The sequence below is a fragment of the Eschrichtius robustus genome, chromosome 4, assembly GCF_028021215.1.
Source record: "Eschrichtius robustus isolate mEscRob2 chromosome 4, mEscRob2.pri, whole genome shotgun sequence".
Lineage (NCBI taxonomy): Eukaryota > Metazoa > Chordata > Mammalia > Artiodactyla > Eschrichtiidae > Eschrichtius > Eschrichtius robustus.
This window is the reverse complement of record NC_090827.1, coordinates 87019767-87037558: the sequence shown is the minus strand read 5'-3', so window position 1 is coordinate 87037558 and position 17792 is coordinate 87019767. Positions and strand designations below refer to the sequence as shown.

The window sequence follows — 17792 nt, the reverse complement described above, 5'->3', positions numbered from 1 at the left end:
CAAGGACTTATGGTCTTTCCGTGACAGATGCCTCACAGAGGCAGAATGGAAAACTGATCCTGCTATACTTCTCGCTGTGTGCCTGGGGGCAATTACTTAACCTCTCTGTGCCTCAGTTTCCTCAACCACAAAGTTGAGATAATTGGTGTTGAGGCTAATGCTGGCCTCTCTCCAGATGACCAGTGGTCCCTGCTACCACAGGACCCTCCACCACAGAAGGCTCTCCTGCGCCCCAAGCCCAGATAACAGCCCAGTCAATACCGGAGCCTGGAGAGTGGCCAGAAAACCAAGCCCCATTAGTGAGTTACTGCTAGTATCACACAGTCACCTCTAGCAAATGATTCCAATCTCCCAGGCTTCATAGGAAGGAAGAATGAGGAGCGCCGGAATAGAAGCCTCTGAGGCGTACAGAGGTCCAGGCACAAAGGGCAAAATGTCTCTCTCTTTTTTTTTAATGTAGGCTATTTTAATCACAAGCAAGCACAACTCCCCAGAGGCCAAGCCTTGGCACGTGCCTGAGTTTCATGGGAGCTTACTGTATCCGAAACCTCACTGGATTCGACAGGCCCACTCCATCTGCCACCCTTCTCACCTTGTCACTGATGACAGTCACAGTAGCGTCGGCCACGTTCATGTTCACTGAAGGCCAGTCCTCCTTGCTGGACGAGGTCGTAAGACTTTCTATGGCATTGTTCAGGGTATCCATTCCTGTGGATGGAAGGGATAACTGAAAAAGGTCCTAAAGCTATTTCTGAATCTCAAACGTGGGCCCAAATCACCCAGTAACACCTATGCCCAGACTGGTCTTTTTTTTTTTTTTTTGTAGCCCCAGACAAGACGTTTCATTTGAGCATTTCATTGCTCAAAAGAAAAGAGATGCCAGCTTTTTCAACAGAAAGAAGGGTCATGAGAACCTCCAGAGAAGCAGTGTGTGATGTCCTGTCTAACCAGGACATCTCTCTCCCTCCCCCACCTCTCTACAAAGATTCGCCAGCTCCGAGTGTATAAACAGTATTCAAATGCTACCTTTTCCTAAGCAAGGAACCTTGAAAAAGGGGACCCAACAGAAGCCAGCATCTGCCAGATTACCCTGATCACCTTTCATTGTACTTTGTCACTTAAACAAGGCCAAGTTTGGGCGGCCCCTGGACACGAATAACACGTGCCTATTCGATGGGGCTCTTTGGCTGGGTGTTCCCACAGCTGCTTTTGGTGGGGGTGGGTGGGAGAACAACGTTACTGAGATATAATTCACATACTGTACAATTTACTCTCAGCGCAAAACTCAACGGTTTTTAGTATATTCAGCGGTGTGCGACCATCACCACCATCAGGTTTAGAACATTTTCATCACCCCAAAAAGAAACCCCGTACCTTTCAGAAGTCACCCTCCATTTCCTCCCAGCCCTATCTCTAGAGATCTGCCTACTCCACTCATATAATTGGAATCGTACAGGATACGGTCCTTTGTGACTGGCTTCTTTCACTCAGCATCATGTTTTCAAGGTTCAGCCATGTTGCAGCATGTCTAATACTTCATTCCTTTTTATTGCCAAATGAAGTACCACTGTATGGAAGTGTATTTTATTTATCCATTCGTCAGCTGATGGACATTTGGGTTGTCTCTGCTTTTTGACTATTATGAATGATGCTGCCGTGAACACTCGTGTACGAGGTTTTGTGTGGACACATGTGTTCGTTTCACTTGGATACAAAGCCCAGGAGCAGAACTGCTGCACCAAATGGTAACTCTCTATTTAACTTTCGAGGAACTGCCAGACTGTTTTCCAGGGCAGCTGCACCATTTTACATTCGCCCCAGCAGTACGTGAGGGTTCTGATTCCTCCACAGCCGTTTTTTAACCCAGGAAAAGGCTACCTCTCTCAGCCTCCTCCCAGCCTGGTATGGCTAAGCAACTAAATTCTGCCCCTGAGATGTGAGCTGACTGCTGATCGCTGTGTGCACTTTTGGGTCACACCTTAACAGGAGAGCAGGAGGGTTCCTTCAGCCCCCTATCCCCGCCCAGCACATGACAAGGACTGAAGCAGGTGCTCTGGGGGCGGGGCCCTTCCACAGCCCTGGCTCACGCAGCTCTGGACTGTGAGTGAATGAGAAATCGGGTCCGCTTTGTTCAAGTCCCTGTATTCTGGGACCATGCATCCGAGGAGCTCAGCCTGTCCTGTACTGACCTTTTGATCAGGACTGTCCGTGCGCTCTGGCTGGTGACAGTGTGAGGGTCCGATTCAAGACAAGGCGAGGAGTGAAACAGCAGACCCCACCCCCATGGGAGGGTGAACGTCTCTCATGAGCTCCCAAACGCTTGCAAAGTGGAAAGACAATACATGTTTCACATACCGACTGGTTTGTCCACAGGTAGCATGCCCAGGTACTGCACGTGGAACTTCTGGACCAGCTCAGTCTTTGGTGTTGGAAAATCTACTACAGGGAATAAAGCAACACATTTTTCTCAATGGTTCTAACAGACACATAACGTCCTGTGTTTCTAGAGGTCAGTGTGCCAAATCATGCTATAAGAACAGCCATTTCTTCCACCAGACACTGGGGCTGTCAATCAAAATCCCATTCACCTTTCATTTCTAGGTAGGAAAGCATTTGAAAGCAGGAACTGGAATCTATGTGTTAAGCTGTGACTCTCTCTTGGATGTGTGCTAAGTAGCAGCTTTGGGTGCTCTATTTATTAGGGGAGGTTGATGCCCTGAGGAAATTTAATCACAGAGGGCGAAATCAGAGACAGGAAAAATGACTAAACTGAGCTCCCCAAAATAGCAACCCACGTATTTTTAAACTAGCTGACCCTTACCCCAGGCTGTACATGAATTACAAAAGCACTAAAGATACTTCTCTTTAATCTTGTCCAACAACAATAAAACTCATCCTGGCCCTTTTTGCCTAACCCTGTTGACACAAAATCAGCTCTAAGCCGCGCCCGAGGTCCCGAGTGCAGGCTCGGCCCGGGTCTGCTGAGTCGAGCTCGGTTCTGAGGGAGACTAGATACACCAGGGAGCCGTCCGAGACCCTGCGCTTGGTGACCTGGGCAGAGAGCGCCAGGGAAAGTAGCAGGGGTGCCGACCTACCTTGCAGGGGCACGTCGAGGTTCACGTGGGCCCTTTCCTGCAGGGAGCTGCAGGCCAGGGCTTTGGCGTTCTTCCGTTCGGCCATGATCTGAAGGAGAGAAAACACAGCTTTGGCTCAGGGTTACAGACCCCGTGTCCTCAGCTGTTCCAGCCAGTGGAGTGTCTGCGCTGACTTCACTTCCAAGTTAAACTGGCTTCAGTCTGCTGCCTGACTCCTCACCCCCATCTCGGAGCCGCACATTTTGAGAACTGTGCCCATTTTCTCTGGGGAGAATAGTGAATGACTGTTCCTCAGAGTAACTAACAGTCTCCTGATTGTTCGGAATTCATTCTTCCATTTACCAGGCTCCCACCTCTGCTGCAACAAACCGCACGATCCCCCCGGTCATGCGTACACCTCCCGGCCCACAGCGGTCGGTGGAACACAGGGCAACGGATTTCCCCCGCTGCTTCCACATGGCCACTTTCAGGGACTCTTTTCAGGGCTCTGGGGACAGAGTACCTGGGTTCAAATCCCACGCCTGCCACTTACTAGCGGTAAGCGGCCTTTAGCCAGTCACCTGCCCTCTTGTCTCGTTTCCTCAACTGCACATGTGGATGATAATATTTATGTCCCTAATAACAAAATAATTTCAGTTCTGACAGTAAATACAAGCACTCAGAAATATTAGCTGCTATTGCTGTTGGTGTTATGGTCACACTGTTTAAATCTGTCAGCCGTCTTTCTAAGTGCCTCTCCTCTGTTGGGGGCACTAACATCTCCTTCACTTGACAGTCATCACTTCTCACCCCTGTTCACAGTGCTGTGGGTTTAGGGACTCAAAGAAGCCACCTTCAATGACCGCAAGAGCAATTCACACCTTCATCCCCTGCCCGAGCTTTCCATCCCAAGTGGAACAAGTCATTTCCCCCGGAGCTCCACTCTGCCCGTCTCCAGATCTGCGCCTGGGTCAGTGGGCAGGAGGGCTGCTGACAGTAAAATCCAAGATTTACTGAGCACTGACTCTGTGCCAGGCTGTGTTCTGAGGGCTTTACGCTAGAATATAAGCTCCACAAGGGCAAGGATTTTTTTTTCTGTTTTGGTCTCTGCTGTCTCCTCAGAACAATGCCTGGCACATAAGCAGCATTCGGTTACACTTGCTGTGTGAATGAATGAGAAAATGAAACCCGGGCAGCGCAGCATGCTTCAGGGCTGCACAAGGAGCAGCCGCTCCAATGCCACCCGTGCAGGAACGTGCACACGGGCTGGGGTGAAGGCGGGGTCTCCGGACCAGCACCTACCCTGCAGGTCCCGGTCATTCGGTCAGAGCAGCAGACTGCTGGGCTATTCTGGGGCTGGGGACAGCTCCCAGCCCCTACCCTTCCCTTGGGAACTGTGGCTTACACAGCAGGCTTCGCTCCTGCTGCAGAGACCAGGCTGGGCTGTGGAGGTGGCCGTGACCTGGGCCTGGCTAGCTCGGGAGGACCTGTGGGAGTGAGGCTGGGTAATGATGCCAGCCTGGAACCAGAAAGGTGACATTAACACAGGGGGCGGCAAAGTCCTGTGTTTAGATTCAAGCAGTAAGTCTGGGGAGTGGAAAGGCCTGGCTGAAGGAAGTTGGGGACAGCGTCCTGGAGACCTGGCTCCCACTACTGGAACACAGGTCAGCGGGTAATGGGACTGCTGAGAACGTTAACTATGCATCCTTGGAGGTCAAAGAGCACCGTGGCCACGGCCTGTTCTCTGTCGACTCCCTTGTGGAACACTGGTTCATTCCGGGGAACCAAGCAGAGCGTGCCCAGAAGAGAATGGTTAGGAGCCTGGTCACCGCGAGACCCGAAAGTGGCTGAAGCGACGGCAGCGGGGGCATTCTGGACAAAGGAGGAAGCCAGGAACAGGAAGGCTGGACGACAGACACATGTGTCCAGCCCTCTACACGTGCCAGGCACAGCGCGCAGCTCCAGCCGACTCCAAATCGCAAAAGCTGCCCAGCAAAGAGACAAACAAGGAACCTCTCTCCTCTGCTACAGGCCACACATCTCAAGTAAACACACGGAGGTCCACACAAGGAAGGGCTCTGCAGCAGCCGGAGCCGCTACATCACACAGCCGCGTCCTGGCAAGTACGAGAGCCGGGCAGAGGGGGGCACGAGTGTGTGGGCATATGGCTCTGCGGGGGAGCGGGGGCGGGGGAGAGAGGCAGTGAGGCTGTGACTCTGGAGGAGTAAGCGGGACACGCACCAGTGTGAGACTGTGACCGCGGCCCTGCCTCGCCACTGTGTGTCTTGTGACGTCAGCACGTGTTCACAGCAACCCCCGGCCGCCTGCACTTCCACAGACACCCCAGCTGGTTTCGTACCCCCCTCCCTTCTTCCCGGGTCCATGCTCAGATCAGGTGGCCCAGCCCTGACTCCCTGCCCCCGCTTTCCCGCTGGGCTTGGGATACACAGCTCCTCCGCCACGCCGCTGTCCACCTATCAGACCCCCTGGACTGTGGGAGGCACCAAGGCCGTACTCCTTCTGCAGGCGGAGCGCCATTTAGCACGACGCCTGACACGCAGAACGAGCATTAACCACGCTGGCTGGGCTGGCGGCTGCCCTGCTGCTCCCACAGCTCGACCTGCAGGTCAGCGTGCCGACTCCCCCGTCCTTCCACGCGCCCTTCCCTGCTCAGCGGCGGGCGGGGAAAAGGAGTGGGGCGGACCCCTGTGCCCTGACCCATCTTACCTTGGAACAGATTTCGTGGAGACTTGTGGCAATGGCTTTTGCTGGTGTGTCACATCGAAATACATGACATTTCAAAATTCTTGTGTCTTTGTCTCTTGCTACATAAGCAAAATCTCTGTGCAAACAAAGTTGATCGGTACATTAGAATGAGGAACCTTCACAACACACATTCTAGCGATGAACGTTAACTGAGTGAGGAGCCAGCATGTCAGAGGTAAGCACAGTACGCAGTGGTTAAAAAAATAAACAAATGTCAACAGCCACCTCAAACACAGGAACAGCCGTATGGATCCTAGGAATTCATTTCTGAGTAAAATAACTACAGTGTGTCCCAGGCTCTGCCTTATTGAGCTCCTGGAACCTTAATGAACAACGCTTAATGAAAACCGAACTTTACAGGAAACTTCTACCTAGAGTAACAGCAGATATCAGGGTTATAAACATGATGATCACAAACAGAAGACAGGCTTGAGAGGAGCATGAATTTGCATGAGCGATGCTACAGTCATGTGTAGCAGAAGCAAAACAACAGGCTCTGATGTGTAAATGTGTGCCCAGAGACCGGATCTGACCCGCAGCTGCGGAGTAAGTTGACAGACAGTCACGGGGACACAAAGAGACGCCACAGACTGAAGTCCTGTCACAGGCACTTGATTCCGCTAAACACGCCTCTTACTCCAGGGCTTGGGGCGATGGCGGCGGCATCACCCTGTATACCGCCAGCTCAGACGCCGAGGTGAGCGTGCCGCTAGTGCTGGATTTCAGCGCCTGCTTTACTGATGAGAAGGATACTGTGCCCGCGACACGACCTGGCTTCAGAAGAATGACACCACACAACTAAATTTCTCACTGTTATTATTGAGGACAGTGGTTTAAAAGATCAGAGTGTTTATGGAAAATAAATGCTCCGATTTACCCATCTGGTAAGGGATCACAGTGACTTCTTTGCACGTGTTGCTCTGCCAGGATCCCTGTCTGTAGATATAACCATGGATGAATTTATTAATTACTTCTCTTAAGGTAACAGCTGGTGGTGTTCTCACAGACTGGGATAGATTTTTCCCCAACACAGACTTGGCTTCTTTGGGAAGGAACAGAAGTCTATCCGATGGAGGCAACTGGTCACTGTGAGGGCCCGGCCAGAAAGCCTACCCGGTGGCCTTGCTGTGCCCCAGGCCGTCCTGCAGCGGCTCCAGGACAGGGGCACCTTTACCCACAGGCACTGGAACCTCCGCCTGTGCACACCTGCCCTCGGGCCTGCTCTGCTCCACCTTCCCCTGCGCCCTCACGTCCCACGTCACTTGGTGTCCTCCACGCTAGCACCGGGGGGACTTCCTGATGCTCCCACCCCCGGCCCCCGCACTCCACGCCCAACCCCCGTGTTCAGCCGATTTTACCTCCTGGCAGTGTCTTGAATCCAACCCCTTCCTCGCCAGCCCTGCCACCACTCAGGCACCCTAGGCGGGTCTCGCCTCCCTGCCTTTGCTCACACCGTCTCCATGCCCTGGCCTCGGGTGAAGACGCAGCTGAAGCTGGGTGAGTACCTGCCGGGTGCTGCTGTGTCCCCCGGAAGCACAGCACTCGCCACTGGGTACCATGGGCGTCTGCTCGTGAGTTTTGTCTTCCCCACAACCCCTCGAAGCTCCGTGAAGACGATCTGAGCCTTACCCATTCCCAGCACCCAGTCTGGGCCCGGCCATAATTGGTACGGAGTGCCCCCCTCTCTCAAGCATAGGGATCTGCAGCGCGTCCCCCCCCCCCCCGCCACCGTCTCCCGGCGGGAAAGCTGGCTAGTGGTCAGAGGTGTGAACGGGTGCCGTGACAGTGGGCTGAGGGGCTGGGGGGCTGGGTGAGAAGCTGGGCCCAGACTCTGGGGGCGAGCAGAGCCCTATTCCACACTGTGCTCCTGAGGCCTTTCCATCCTAGTCTCAGCCCCCATCGAGACAGCATATTGCTTCAAAAGGAAACGACGAGAAGGCATCACTTTTGGAGACATGCTCAAGGGGAGTCTTGTTTTTGGCCCCCCTCCTTCTGGCTACTTCTCTTTCCTGGATGGTTCCTAAAGTAACATATGCAGTGTCTCGCCACGCACGACTCTTCCTCTTCAGAATTGCATTCTCAGTCGCCATTTTCTGAGGCCAAATCTCTTTGAAGTTCTGTGGTCACCCACAGAAAGTCCAAAGACCTTTGTCTGGATTTCTGGAGTCCCAAAATTTGTCCCACCAACTCTTCCAGCATCCTTACTCCAATTAAGGAGCTCTCCCCTCTGCTCCAGAAAGCTGGGGCTCCACGCCCGCTCACGGTACCTCCCCTTGCCTGGCGTGGTGACCACTGGCCTCCCTGCATCGTCTGGAGCTCACTACTCTACCTACTCTGTACGGCCCAGCTCAAAAGCCTGCCTGGCCCTCCGGCCCCCAGCACCTTGCTTGTGTCTGAATTCCCACAGGATCTGTATTCTGCACCACAAAGGATTACAGCTCGTTACGCCCTACCCTTAGTAGTTACTGTAGAGATCTTACCTCCATCTGTCCTCTCTGAGAGAGAAAGGGACAGTTAGAGGGCAACGGGTCAGGATCCAGGCAACCCAATTGCTAGTCCCATTCCTGATTCCATTGAGCTGTACAACATTGGGCATGGAGTCAAACCTCATCTCTAAGTGATGGAACATGATTTCCAAGGTCCCTTTCTGGCTCTGATATCCTACGATGTAAGCTTCCAAGATCCATCCTGCTCTCCATGACAGCTGGTCGGCCTTACAAGTGTAACAAGTGCAAGGTCACCATCACGGAGGACCAAACAGGCCCTGATCAATAATCAGCTCCCATCAAACTTCAGCTCTGTGCCCTCTGCTCTTTCAGATGCAACCCCTTAGGAGTAATTTTTAAAAATTATTATTATTAACCTTCATTTTCTTCTGGCTCAGGAGAAAGTGATTAATGCCTAAGGCAACCATCTGGAATCCACATCTCCTCAAGAGGGCAGCTCAGCAGCCGCAGGCTCTGTTTGGGGGATTCTGACCCTTTTGTTTTTAAACAGCTTTGTCTTTTCCTGTTCCCTCCCAGGTACCAGGCTAACAGATCAGAGAAGCAGAAATCTGCCGGTAACTAACCTCCCAGGAGAAAACAAGGGCCTTCTTCTCCTCACTGCGGGGGTCAGGAGATTTGCATGTCTCTCCTGTTTTACTCCCATGAAACATATCCCAAGTCACCCTAAAAGAGCAGAAAGCCTCGAACACGGGGATTTGCAAGACCTCTCTCTGACCTGGAGCACAGACAGTTCAAACGACTTCCTTTGTGTGCAATGAAATATATGGCTGAGTGAATCTCATTATTGTTCAGAACGAAATCCAAACACCTCTTAACTGGTTGTTTTAAAACCTTGGCTTTTCAGCACCTGATTTCTGAAAAAGGCTGCAGCGGTAGACAGAATAATGACCCTCCCAAGATGTTCCTGTCCTAACTCCCAGAATCTGTGAATAGGTTACCTTACATGGCAAAAGGGACTCTGCAGATGGGATTAAGTGAAGGATCCTGAGAAGGGGCTGTTATCCTGGATCATCTGGGGTGGGCCCAACACAATTACAAGGGAGAGGAGGAGGCACTTTCCTTATAAGTAAAAGAACCGGCGCAAGGGCCATGAGCCAAGGAAGGCAGCAGCCTCGAACAGCTGGAAAAGGCAAGGCTGAGTTAGCCTCCGTGAGAGCAGGGTGGAGAAGACAGATGGGTAAGAGGTACTGGAAGGGTGGCTGCGGGACTGAGGGATGTGGGAGATGAGAAGGAGAATCCAGAATAACTCCGAGGTCCCTCCTGGGACAGCTAAGTGCCCTCGCACTGGGGACGGCAGGGGGAAGGATCTGGTGAAGGAAGCTGACGAGCTCCAGGTTGGACAATAGTGTGAGGTGCTTGGGGTGGGGGGGGCCCACCAAGCAGGTGGACACTCGGTCCCCGAGCTCAGGCCTGTGGTCCGGGCCTAGGGGGCAGCTGAGGTCAGGGGAGCAGATGGGAGAGTGGAGAATGAGAGAGACAAAACAAGGTCTGGACCCCAAGGAGGAAAGGCATTTGAAGGCCTAATTGAGGCCAAAGGCCCAACGAAAGGGTGAAAAAAGAGTGCTGGGAGTAGGAAAGCCCAGGACAGACTGGCTCCAAAGAGCCAGGAGAAGTTTCGGGAGAAGTCCCCAGGGCTGCAGAGGCTGGGCAGCAGGAGACAAGCCACTCGGTCTCAGCGACATGGAGGTCTGCGGTGACCTCGGCCTGCCGGGCCCTTCCCCTGGAGAATGGAGTTTGGGTCCCAGCTTCAGGGTACAGGAGTCAAAAGAACACAGTACCTCTTCTTTTTCTCCTCCTTTCTTAAACTTCTCATTCTGGAACTTCTCAAACACACAGTAGAGAGGACGGTCAATGAACCCATGTCCCATCATTCACTTTCACAATGACCAAGGTGTGGCCTAACTCAGCCTTTCAGACTTTTTTCCAATTGGTATTATAATCCTAAAAGCCCTCATGCCCATATGTAAGAGCAATTTAACATTTTCTAGAGCTTTTCCTATATTCTGAGGGGGACAAGAAATTGCTTTAATTACCAGCCTCCACGGCTTGAGTATCCCTGACAGATCAGCCCAGCACCACGCGTGGGAATTTGGGAGGACAGAGCAGCGGGCGTCGGCGGGTGTCACCCAGCCAGCCGCGGGGCATTTCAGGAGCCTTCCCCTGCAGAGCCCTCGGTGGCTCTCCTGCCCCACCTCGCTCCTCAGAGCCGCCAGTGGCACTCGGGCTGCAGCTACCCGGTGCCCACAGCGCCGAGAGCGTCACAGCTCAGAGCCAAGATGCGCTCAAATGGGCTTCCGCGCCGCCCCCCCCCCCCGTGGTCACGCCTCCTCCAGGGCCTCGGTGTGGTCTATAAAACCACAGAGCTGGCCCAAATGACCCCCGAGGTCCAGTCAGAACAGGCGCCCGTCTTTTCTAACAAATTCTGCCAGATGCCCGTCCGTCTGAGTCACTGTGTCTGACGCTGAGCAGCAAGGACCACTTTTGTCCTTTGCTCCAGCTCACTCCTGCAGGAGCCATTTGCTAAAAGAGGTGCCGGTCCCCTCTGGAGTTTTGCCCCATTTATTTCCTGCAGTCAGGGGATCACTGCATTTCCTTTATAAACCAGGAAGTGGAAGGTTTATAGCTAAGTCTCTTCCTTAAACTGTAACAGAAGTGAATCAACTACCTTTCACCATTTGTTGGCTAAGCCCTTGTGTCTCCAGCTTTTTGTTCTTCTCCTTTTGCTCCTCTCCCCAGTAATTATTCCCCCAGAGGACCAGCAGTGAGTTCTGACAGGGAAAAATGTCAGTGCTAAGACATCTTACATGACAGCCTCAAATTTCTTAATGGCAAAGAAAAAGGGCAAAAGATTGCTTTTATTGTTCTCAGCTGAACAGCATTTTAATCGCCCTGTAGGGGCTTAATCCATCTTTACGGAATGAATGAATAAACGATTCTTTATTCAAATGGGTTCTACTAAAAAGTAGCCAAGACAGAACTGCTCACCCTTTCCCTAAGTCTCTCCCACCGCAACCCTTACATAAATGAAATCTGCTTATGTGTGTATCCCTCCTCAAAAGGTATTTATAGGCACCTACAGACCTCGTAGCAGTTACCCAGGCTAACGTTTCAAAGTCCCTCCTACAGCAACCCAGACAGGTGGTGCCTAGAATATATCAGTGGTATAAAACCTCATTTACTTAATGGATCAGGAGCTCCACTGCTGAATGCTCGCTGCAAACCAAAATATATTTTTTCTTAATGATGAATGGAAACTTGCCTCCCTGCAACTTTTGCCTGTGGGATTGGGCTCTGCTTTCTGGAGCTGCCCTCCTCAGGCACATGACAGCCCAGATGTGTCTGGCAGTAGCTCTCTCCTCTCTTTTCTGTTAGATTCTCTGCCATTCACTCTCTCGCTAAATCTTTTCTGTTAGCGCTCCTGACCAAGTCTCCACGATTTGGTAACGTCTTTCATATAACCCGTATTTTGCTCAGGTCAAATCTGTGAAGGCTGGCACACGAAGGCAATTGATTAATGTTAGTTGTTATTATAAGTGAGGAAAACGAAGTCAAAGAAAAAGCCCACTTTGAAATACTGTCTCCTTATCCACGAGGGTTGTTTTAATAAATCTTTGTACTGATATGAATATAATAACACTTGTTGAAATGTACCTAAAGACCCTTATCCTCCCAGCTTATCTTTCTGTGGAAGCAATAAGCGAACAGCTTTGTTACCACTGCAGAGGACTGGTCCCACCTGCAAATAAGGACAAAAGAGCAGCGACCAGATTGGATCTAAACACTCCATTCCCAGCCCTTTATGATGAAGGGTTTTCTCTCTTCTTCATCTCACCTGCATAGGGCCTGTAGGGAGGAATCCTGTTTTCAGGACTGCCTGCTCTCCTTTGCCTAACTGCTCTTGTTTTCTGATTGCATTTTGAAAATCTTGTTTCGGGGGGGTTGGAGGAGGAAAGAGGGGGGAAAGGGGATGAGAAATGTCATCTTCCTAAACAGCTAATCCAGAAGGTTACACACACACACATACACGACTTTGTTTTTCAAACTGTACCCACTGGCACATGCACCACATGTGGGCATCATTAATTTCACAAAGCTCAGGCTCTGGTTTGACAAACTCAAATTCTCCTTCTTTGTAAGCTTAAGAAGATGCTAAGTTTGTAAACTCTGAAAGGGGCATTCTAGCAACTCATCACCTGGGTAAACACAAATTCTCTGCAGGGAAACCTTCACCAGGTGCTTTCAGGAGACACACAGACTGTGTACACAGCAGATCTGAAATTCTACCACCTGCAAATAATCCAGGTGGCTTGGGTGAACGAGAATTTGTAGCCCTCTCTAGAACAGTCTTGCTGTTAATATTCAGAGCAACTGGTTCCCAGCGAGGACACGGAGGGTAGGAACTAGCAAAGATCCGAAAACATCCTTACCATGCACTCTGATGTGTGGTGACTTCGTACAAGGGAGCTCGTATCCAAACCCACAGCCCTCATCCTCCAGAAACCTCCATCACCTCCAGGGGCCCAGAGCCTCCTCAAAAGTAGTGAGAAAGTCAATCAAGCTCCCAAATTCTCCTAAGCAGACCCTCTGGAAGACTGACTGTGGAAGTGCTACTCACCCAGCCTACGCCGTCTCCCTTCCCGCCAGCCGTTGAGCTATGACAGCAGCTTATCCTAAGGGAGAACAGTGGCCGCCAGCTGGAGCTCAGCCCCAGCCAGGAGGGAGCCCCCTGGGACGGACTCCAGCACCAAAAGCAAAGAGGCCAGCGCTGGTGTCGCTTCACTTTGCCAAGCAGTACTCACAGTCATTTTTTCAGGGAGAAAAATTCCAAAACTTTCTCCTTCCATCAAAAATGGAGCTTTTATTAAATGACAGAGCTGAGGAATCATGGAGCTTAAAAGCCCCCAATCAGCCAAATGGTCAGGCTGATGGTCAGAGCGCGGGAAACGCACACGTCTGAGGTATAAATGCCTTTCATTTTGGAGTTACAGCCTTTTCATCAGGCGGGAAGGGAGAAGAATTCCATAGATTTTTGCTAATAATCCAGACTGAAACTGAGTCAGTCCTTCCAGCTATTGGCATAGAACCAAATCTCACCAACGAAACCCTACAGAGAAGTCCTAACAAGCAGGTCCTAGAATTAGTTCTTCAAGAAGCACAAAAAGCCTCCTACACAACATGGTACATAACCTGACTATTTCTACCACGCCTTCTCCCCAGCATGCTGATTAGACTCTGCTCGGCCAGTAGTGACCGGGACCAAGTCATTGTTCTGCCCAACACCTTCCCCAAACAGGGTCAAGCAACAGAGGATCAGGGACCCAGAGGCAATTCCACACTATTTTAAATGCAGGACACGTAACGATGATGAGAAAAGGTTAAACAAAACAAAGTTCTGCCTTTCAAAGACAGCGATGGCTATGATGGTGGCGGCAGGGCATGAAGAAAGCAAGTGAGCTTTGCCAGACACTTAAGACAGCACAAAGGGGGAAGAAGTGAAAATTGGTTGGTTACCTCTCTCTGAATCCGGGAAGGCATGAGGGGACAGAGCAGAAAACAACACGTTAGCATTCACATGGCAACCGGTGAATAACACAGTCCTGTTAACAGCGACTCTGAGCTCTGACATCCCATCTTAGTTCCCAACTTGGCTGCAATTAATAGCCTTTCGGTGCTTATTTTAGCTGAACTCTCTCACACAGAAGTGTGTATTTTGAGCCGCATTACGATGAAGCCGAGAGATGCCAGCTGAGTTTACAGAGGCAACGTATCAACCTGGGGAGGTAATCAAGCCTCAAATATCACAGTGAAATACAGGAAACCATTTGCAGTGAACAGAGGCAGAGCACTTATCCTCATTTTCCAGCTCCACCTGCTGCCAATAAAAAAACGTATGGAAACAATGACATGGCAACAGCCTTACCTGCTTTACCAACACTTCTGACATCCTATTAATAGAGCTACAACATTACACTCCAGGTACTTTCACGGAACTGCATCCACAGAGGGCAACAGAGCAGGAGGGGGCGGAAGCAGGGCAGCCGGCCAACGGCGGAGGTGGGACGAGGCCGGGCCGGTAAATGAGCTTAAAGGTGAGAAAACAGATTTGTGCCGGGGAAGAGAGGGGTGGAAGGTGGAGAGGAGCGGACAGCAATTTGGAGTCTGGGGCTGAACGCTTTTGAGTTCCATCCCCAGAGCTGCTCTGAGCTGCCAGAGCAACGCTAATTTCGCCACTTAACCTCCCGACCCAGAGTGCTCACCACCCCCTGCTGGTCTCAGCACAGCCAGTTTGAAGGGGCCCGAGGACAGAGCCCCAAGTCAGTCACAGGCATGCATCCCACTCGAACAGACTGAAGAGGCGGATAATGAGGAGGAAAGGCAGAAAGCTGCCCTTGCAGGGGCCCTGCGGCCAGGGTCACGGAGCGGCCAACAGGACCCTGCGGAGATGAGGGCTGAAATCACGGTGTGAAAGAGCAAGCACGCCCCGCCACTGGGCAGAAAGGTGAAGCTGTCCACCCGGATACCGAACAGCGACAATGACATCTTATCAAATGGGGGGAAGGCAAGCAAGCAAACAACCCAGGTCGCAGATATAAGGTCTTACAGGAAAAACAACAAATGTTTGAGTGTGTATTTTAATATACGCGTGGCAACAAATCTGGAACAACTTAACATCCAACTGTCAACTCTTACCTGGAGGGGGGATTACAGAGGACTGTATTTAATATAGTCGTTTAAATATTATACAGTAAGAAGACGTGACTTTTGTAGTACAAATATGTAAACATCTACCTCAACACTTGAGGAAAACCACCTGTGACACGCATGCCCCGAGGCGCAGGTAACCACCCTGCAGTAGATGTGACGACCGCAATCACACTCCCAGCGACTACCAGACTACCATTCACTGAGCTCCGGCTCTGTGATGCCCTAACAGCAACCTGACAAGGGATATACGACTGTTCTCACTGACAGAAAAGGAAACAAGCTCAGAGGAGTTGAGCGACTTGACCAAGGTACACGGGAAGTCAGCGTCTGACTGTAGGCCTTCAGGACTCTCATTCTGGTCTTCTGGGAATGCGCCTAGGACGGGAACCCCACGCTTCTTCACAGTCCTGAAGAATCACCTCACAGTTTGTCTCCCAAATGAGCCAGCACGCTGCTATGCACAGGTGTTCAAGATGGGGCAAAGGGTTTGCAACTGGGGTTTTAGGTAAACGGGGGACCCCCCCCCGAGGCCTGTGAGCTTTTGCACGGGAAGAAGGCAGCTGAAAATTCCCAAGAGAGGCCCTTTAGCTCAGTAAGCAGTCAGAGCTGTGTTCAAATCCTGCTGGTTACTTACCTTCTCTTTTTCCTGGGGTCCCTCTCTGTGCCCCTTGGAACCTGTTTCCTCGTCAGTGAAAAAGGGACAAGGGCCCCTGGCTCAGGGTAATCATGCGAACTCAATTAAATGAGACGGTGTGTGCAAAGAATGCATGTTCTGTTACAAGTGCGTCAGACTATAGTTATCAGCCCCAGGTCATCTGACAGTGTCACGTCTCAGCTGGGTCATGCTGGGCAGCGTTTGAGACGAAATGTCTCCCACAGAAGGGAGGTCCCTTGGGGGAGTATTTGTGGCTTCTCCTCAGATTTACTGGGCACCACTTACCATAGCATTGAGGGCACCTCCCTCCACCTCGAGCCTGCCCCTCTGCACTGCCCCACTATCAAAACCAGTCTTTGGAGGCAATTTAGATCATCAGCAAAGGATCCAAAGACCTGGACACCAGTCTCAGTTTGAGTAAACACTCTGTAAGTCACTTAACCTCAATCTTGGGTTTCTTATCTAAGATCACATGCTCTTGCAATCTCCTAATGCTCAGATTTTTATCAGAAAAGAATTCAAGTGCTTTGACTCTTACTACAAAAATGAATGGGCAGCATTTCTTTGACTAACTTTTGATTTATGCCAGGTGCTTTTAATTTTTTATTCTTAATAAAAAGCCTGTGCCTAGTATATGTAGTATACTTAAGTAACCTTAAGTCTAGACCCCCAAGGACGCAGTCTGTTTCTTTTGTGTATAATTATTATTGGCGCCTTGGATATTTGAAATCAGACCCATTACTAGTGATTCACTTAAGGAAATGACATCAATATGTAGCCACTATGCTTTTCCCTGAGGGCAGTACTCACAAAAATGACACTGAACTTTTAACAATGTTAATTTGTTTGGGGTTAATAGACACTGCTTGATTTAAGTGTTGAAGAGAAAACCAGCCATAAATAGGGACTTCAGAGAGATCTATGAAATGTCATTCGAAAAATGCAGCAGAGTCCTAGTGGCAGCTGCTTCACCAATTCGACACCTTGTAATGTGCTGGGGAAGAAACATCAGCCCAACATCAGAAGTTGGGCTTCTGTGTGAAGCGCCATTCTGAGAGCAGGGAAGGCTCAATTTAGAGTCCGGTGCAAGCTTACTCCCGTCTCACCACACAAGATGCCAGTGGGAAGAATTCAACCCCATGATGAATTCCACACCTGCCTCACACCTGAAGGCTGCCTGATCTCCATGCTCTCGGCGGCTGTTTCTTGGGAAAATGAACGGAGGAGTAATTGGCAATGTTTTCATTAAAATAAGCCTGAAATGACAGAACTACTTGGCATGTGTAACCAGGCACCCAAATGAATAGGAAATTCCTCAAAAAAAAAAAAAAAATAGCATACCAGAATAACAATGTCTACTCCAGCTCTTTGGAAGAGGACGCATCTCCCCAGCACAGCCACCTACTTCGTATGCAATGCACACCGTCTACTTTTCACAAACTGAGCACGTAAAGCAAAGACTTGCCACGGTACTTCTCGCTCCATGTTTGCAGAACTCTCTGCTTCGTACTACTTTTTGATGCTCGTCTGTCATCGCTGAGAGTCTTTTAGGCCTTCTGAGCGCCAGCACAGACCAGCATTATCCACATGGCAATGAAGTAAAGACGTAAAACTTCATGTCATGAAAGCTCTCAAACCAACTCATGAACCTGACAGTTTCTCTCTTTCCCCAGCTTCAAGTTTTTTGTCCCTGACGTTTATTCACTGTCTGCATTTGGTCAAGGCCCTTAGCCTCTTTGTTCTTCAGTCTCCTCGTCTGTGAAACGGGAGCAATAAGTGGTACTACTCATTTCCTAAGAGTGCTGTGAGGATCGCACCCATGAACCCGTGTCAGACTCTCACAGCAGGACGGCGTGCAGTGTGGACCTGATGGGTACGCTGAGTAGTGCCGTTACCAACTGAGGGGGAGGAGAGGGGGAGGAGGGGGAGGAGGGGGAGGAGGAGGGGGAGGAGGGGGAGGAGGGAGAGGAGAGGGAGGAGGGAGAGGAGAGGGGGAGGAGGGGGAGGAGGGGGAGGAGGGAGAGGAGAGGGGGAGGAGGGGGAGGAGGGGGAGGAGGGGGAGGAGGTCTGCCAAGAGGAAGGTTT

The 17792-nt window shown here is 50.9% G+C and overlaps 1 protein-coding gene across 18 annotated transcripts in view; it reads right to left on the bottom strand.

Annotated features, from left to right (window-relative positions):
- APBB2 (amyloid beta precursor protein binding family B member 2) overlaps positions 1 to 17792 on the bottom strand; it is a 365031-nt gene that overhangs the window by 9895 nt on the left and 337344 nt on the right. For 16 of the 18 annotated variants that reach the window (XM_068543063.1, XM_068543056.1, XM_068543061.1 and 13 more), the window contains 4 exons: positions 5802 to 5916; positions 3096 to 3183; positions 2356 to 2439; positions 593 to 708 (listed from right to left, as the gene is read on the bottom strand). In XM_068543063.1, coding sequence (XP_068399164.1) covers positions 593 to 708; positions 2356 to 2439; positions 3096 to 3183; positions 5802 to 5916 — 403 coding nt within the window. The remainder of the gene's footprint in view (positions 1 to 592; positions 709 to 2355; positions 2440 to 3095; positions 3184 to 5801; positions 5917 to 17792) is intronic. The other 2 variants (XM_068543062.1, XM_068543057.1) reach the window with 1 other exon arrangement.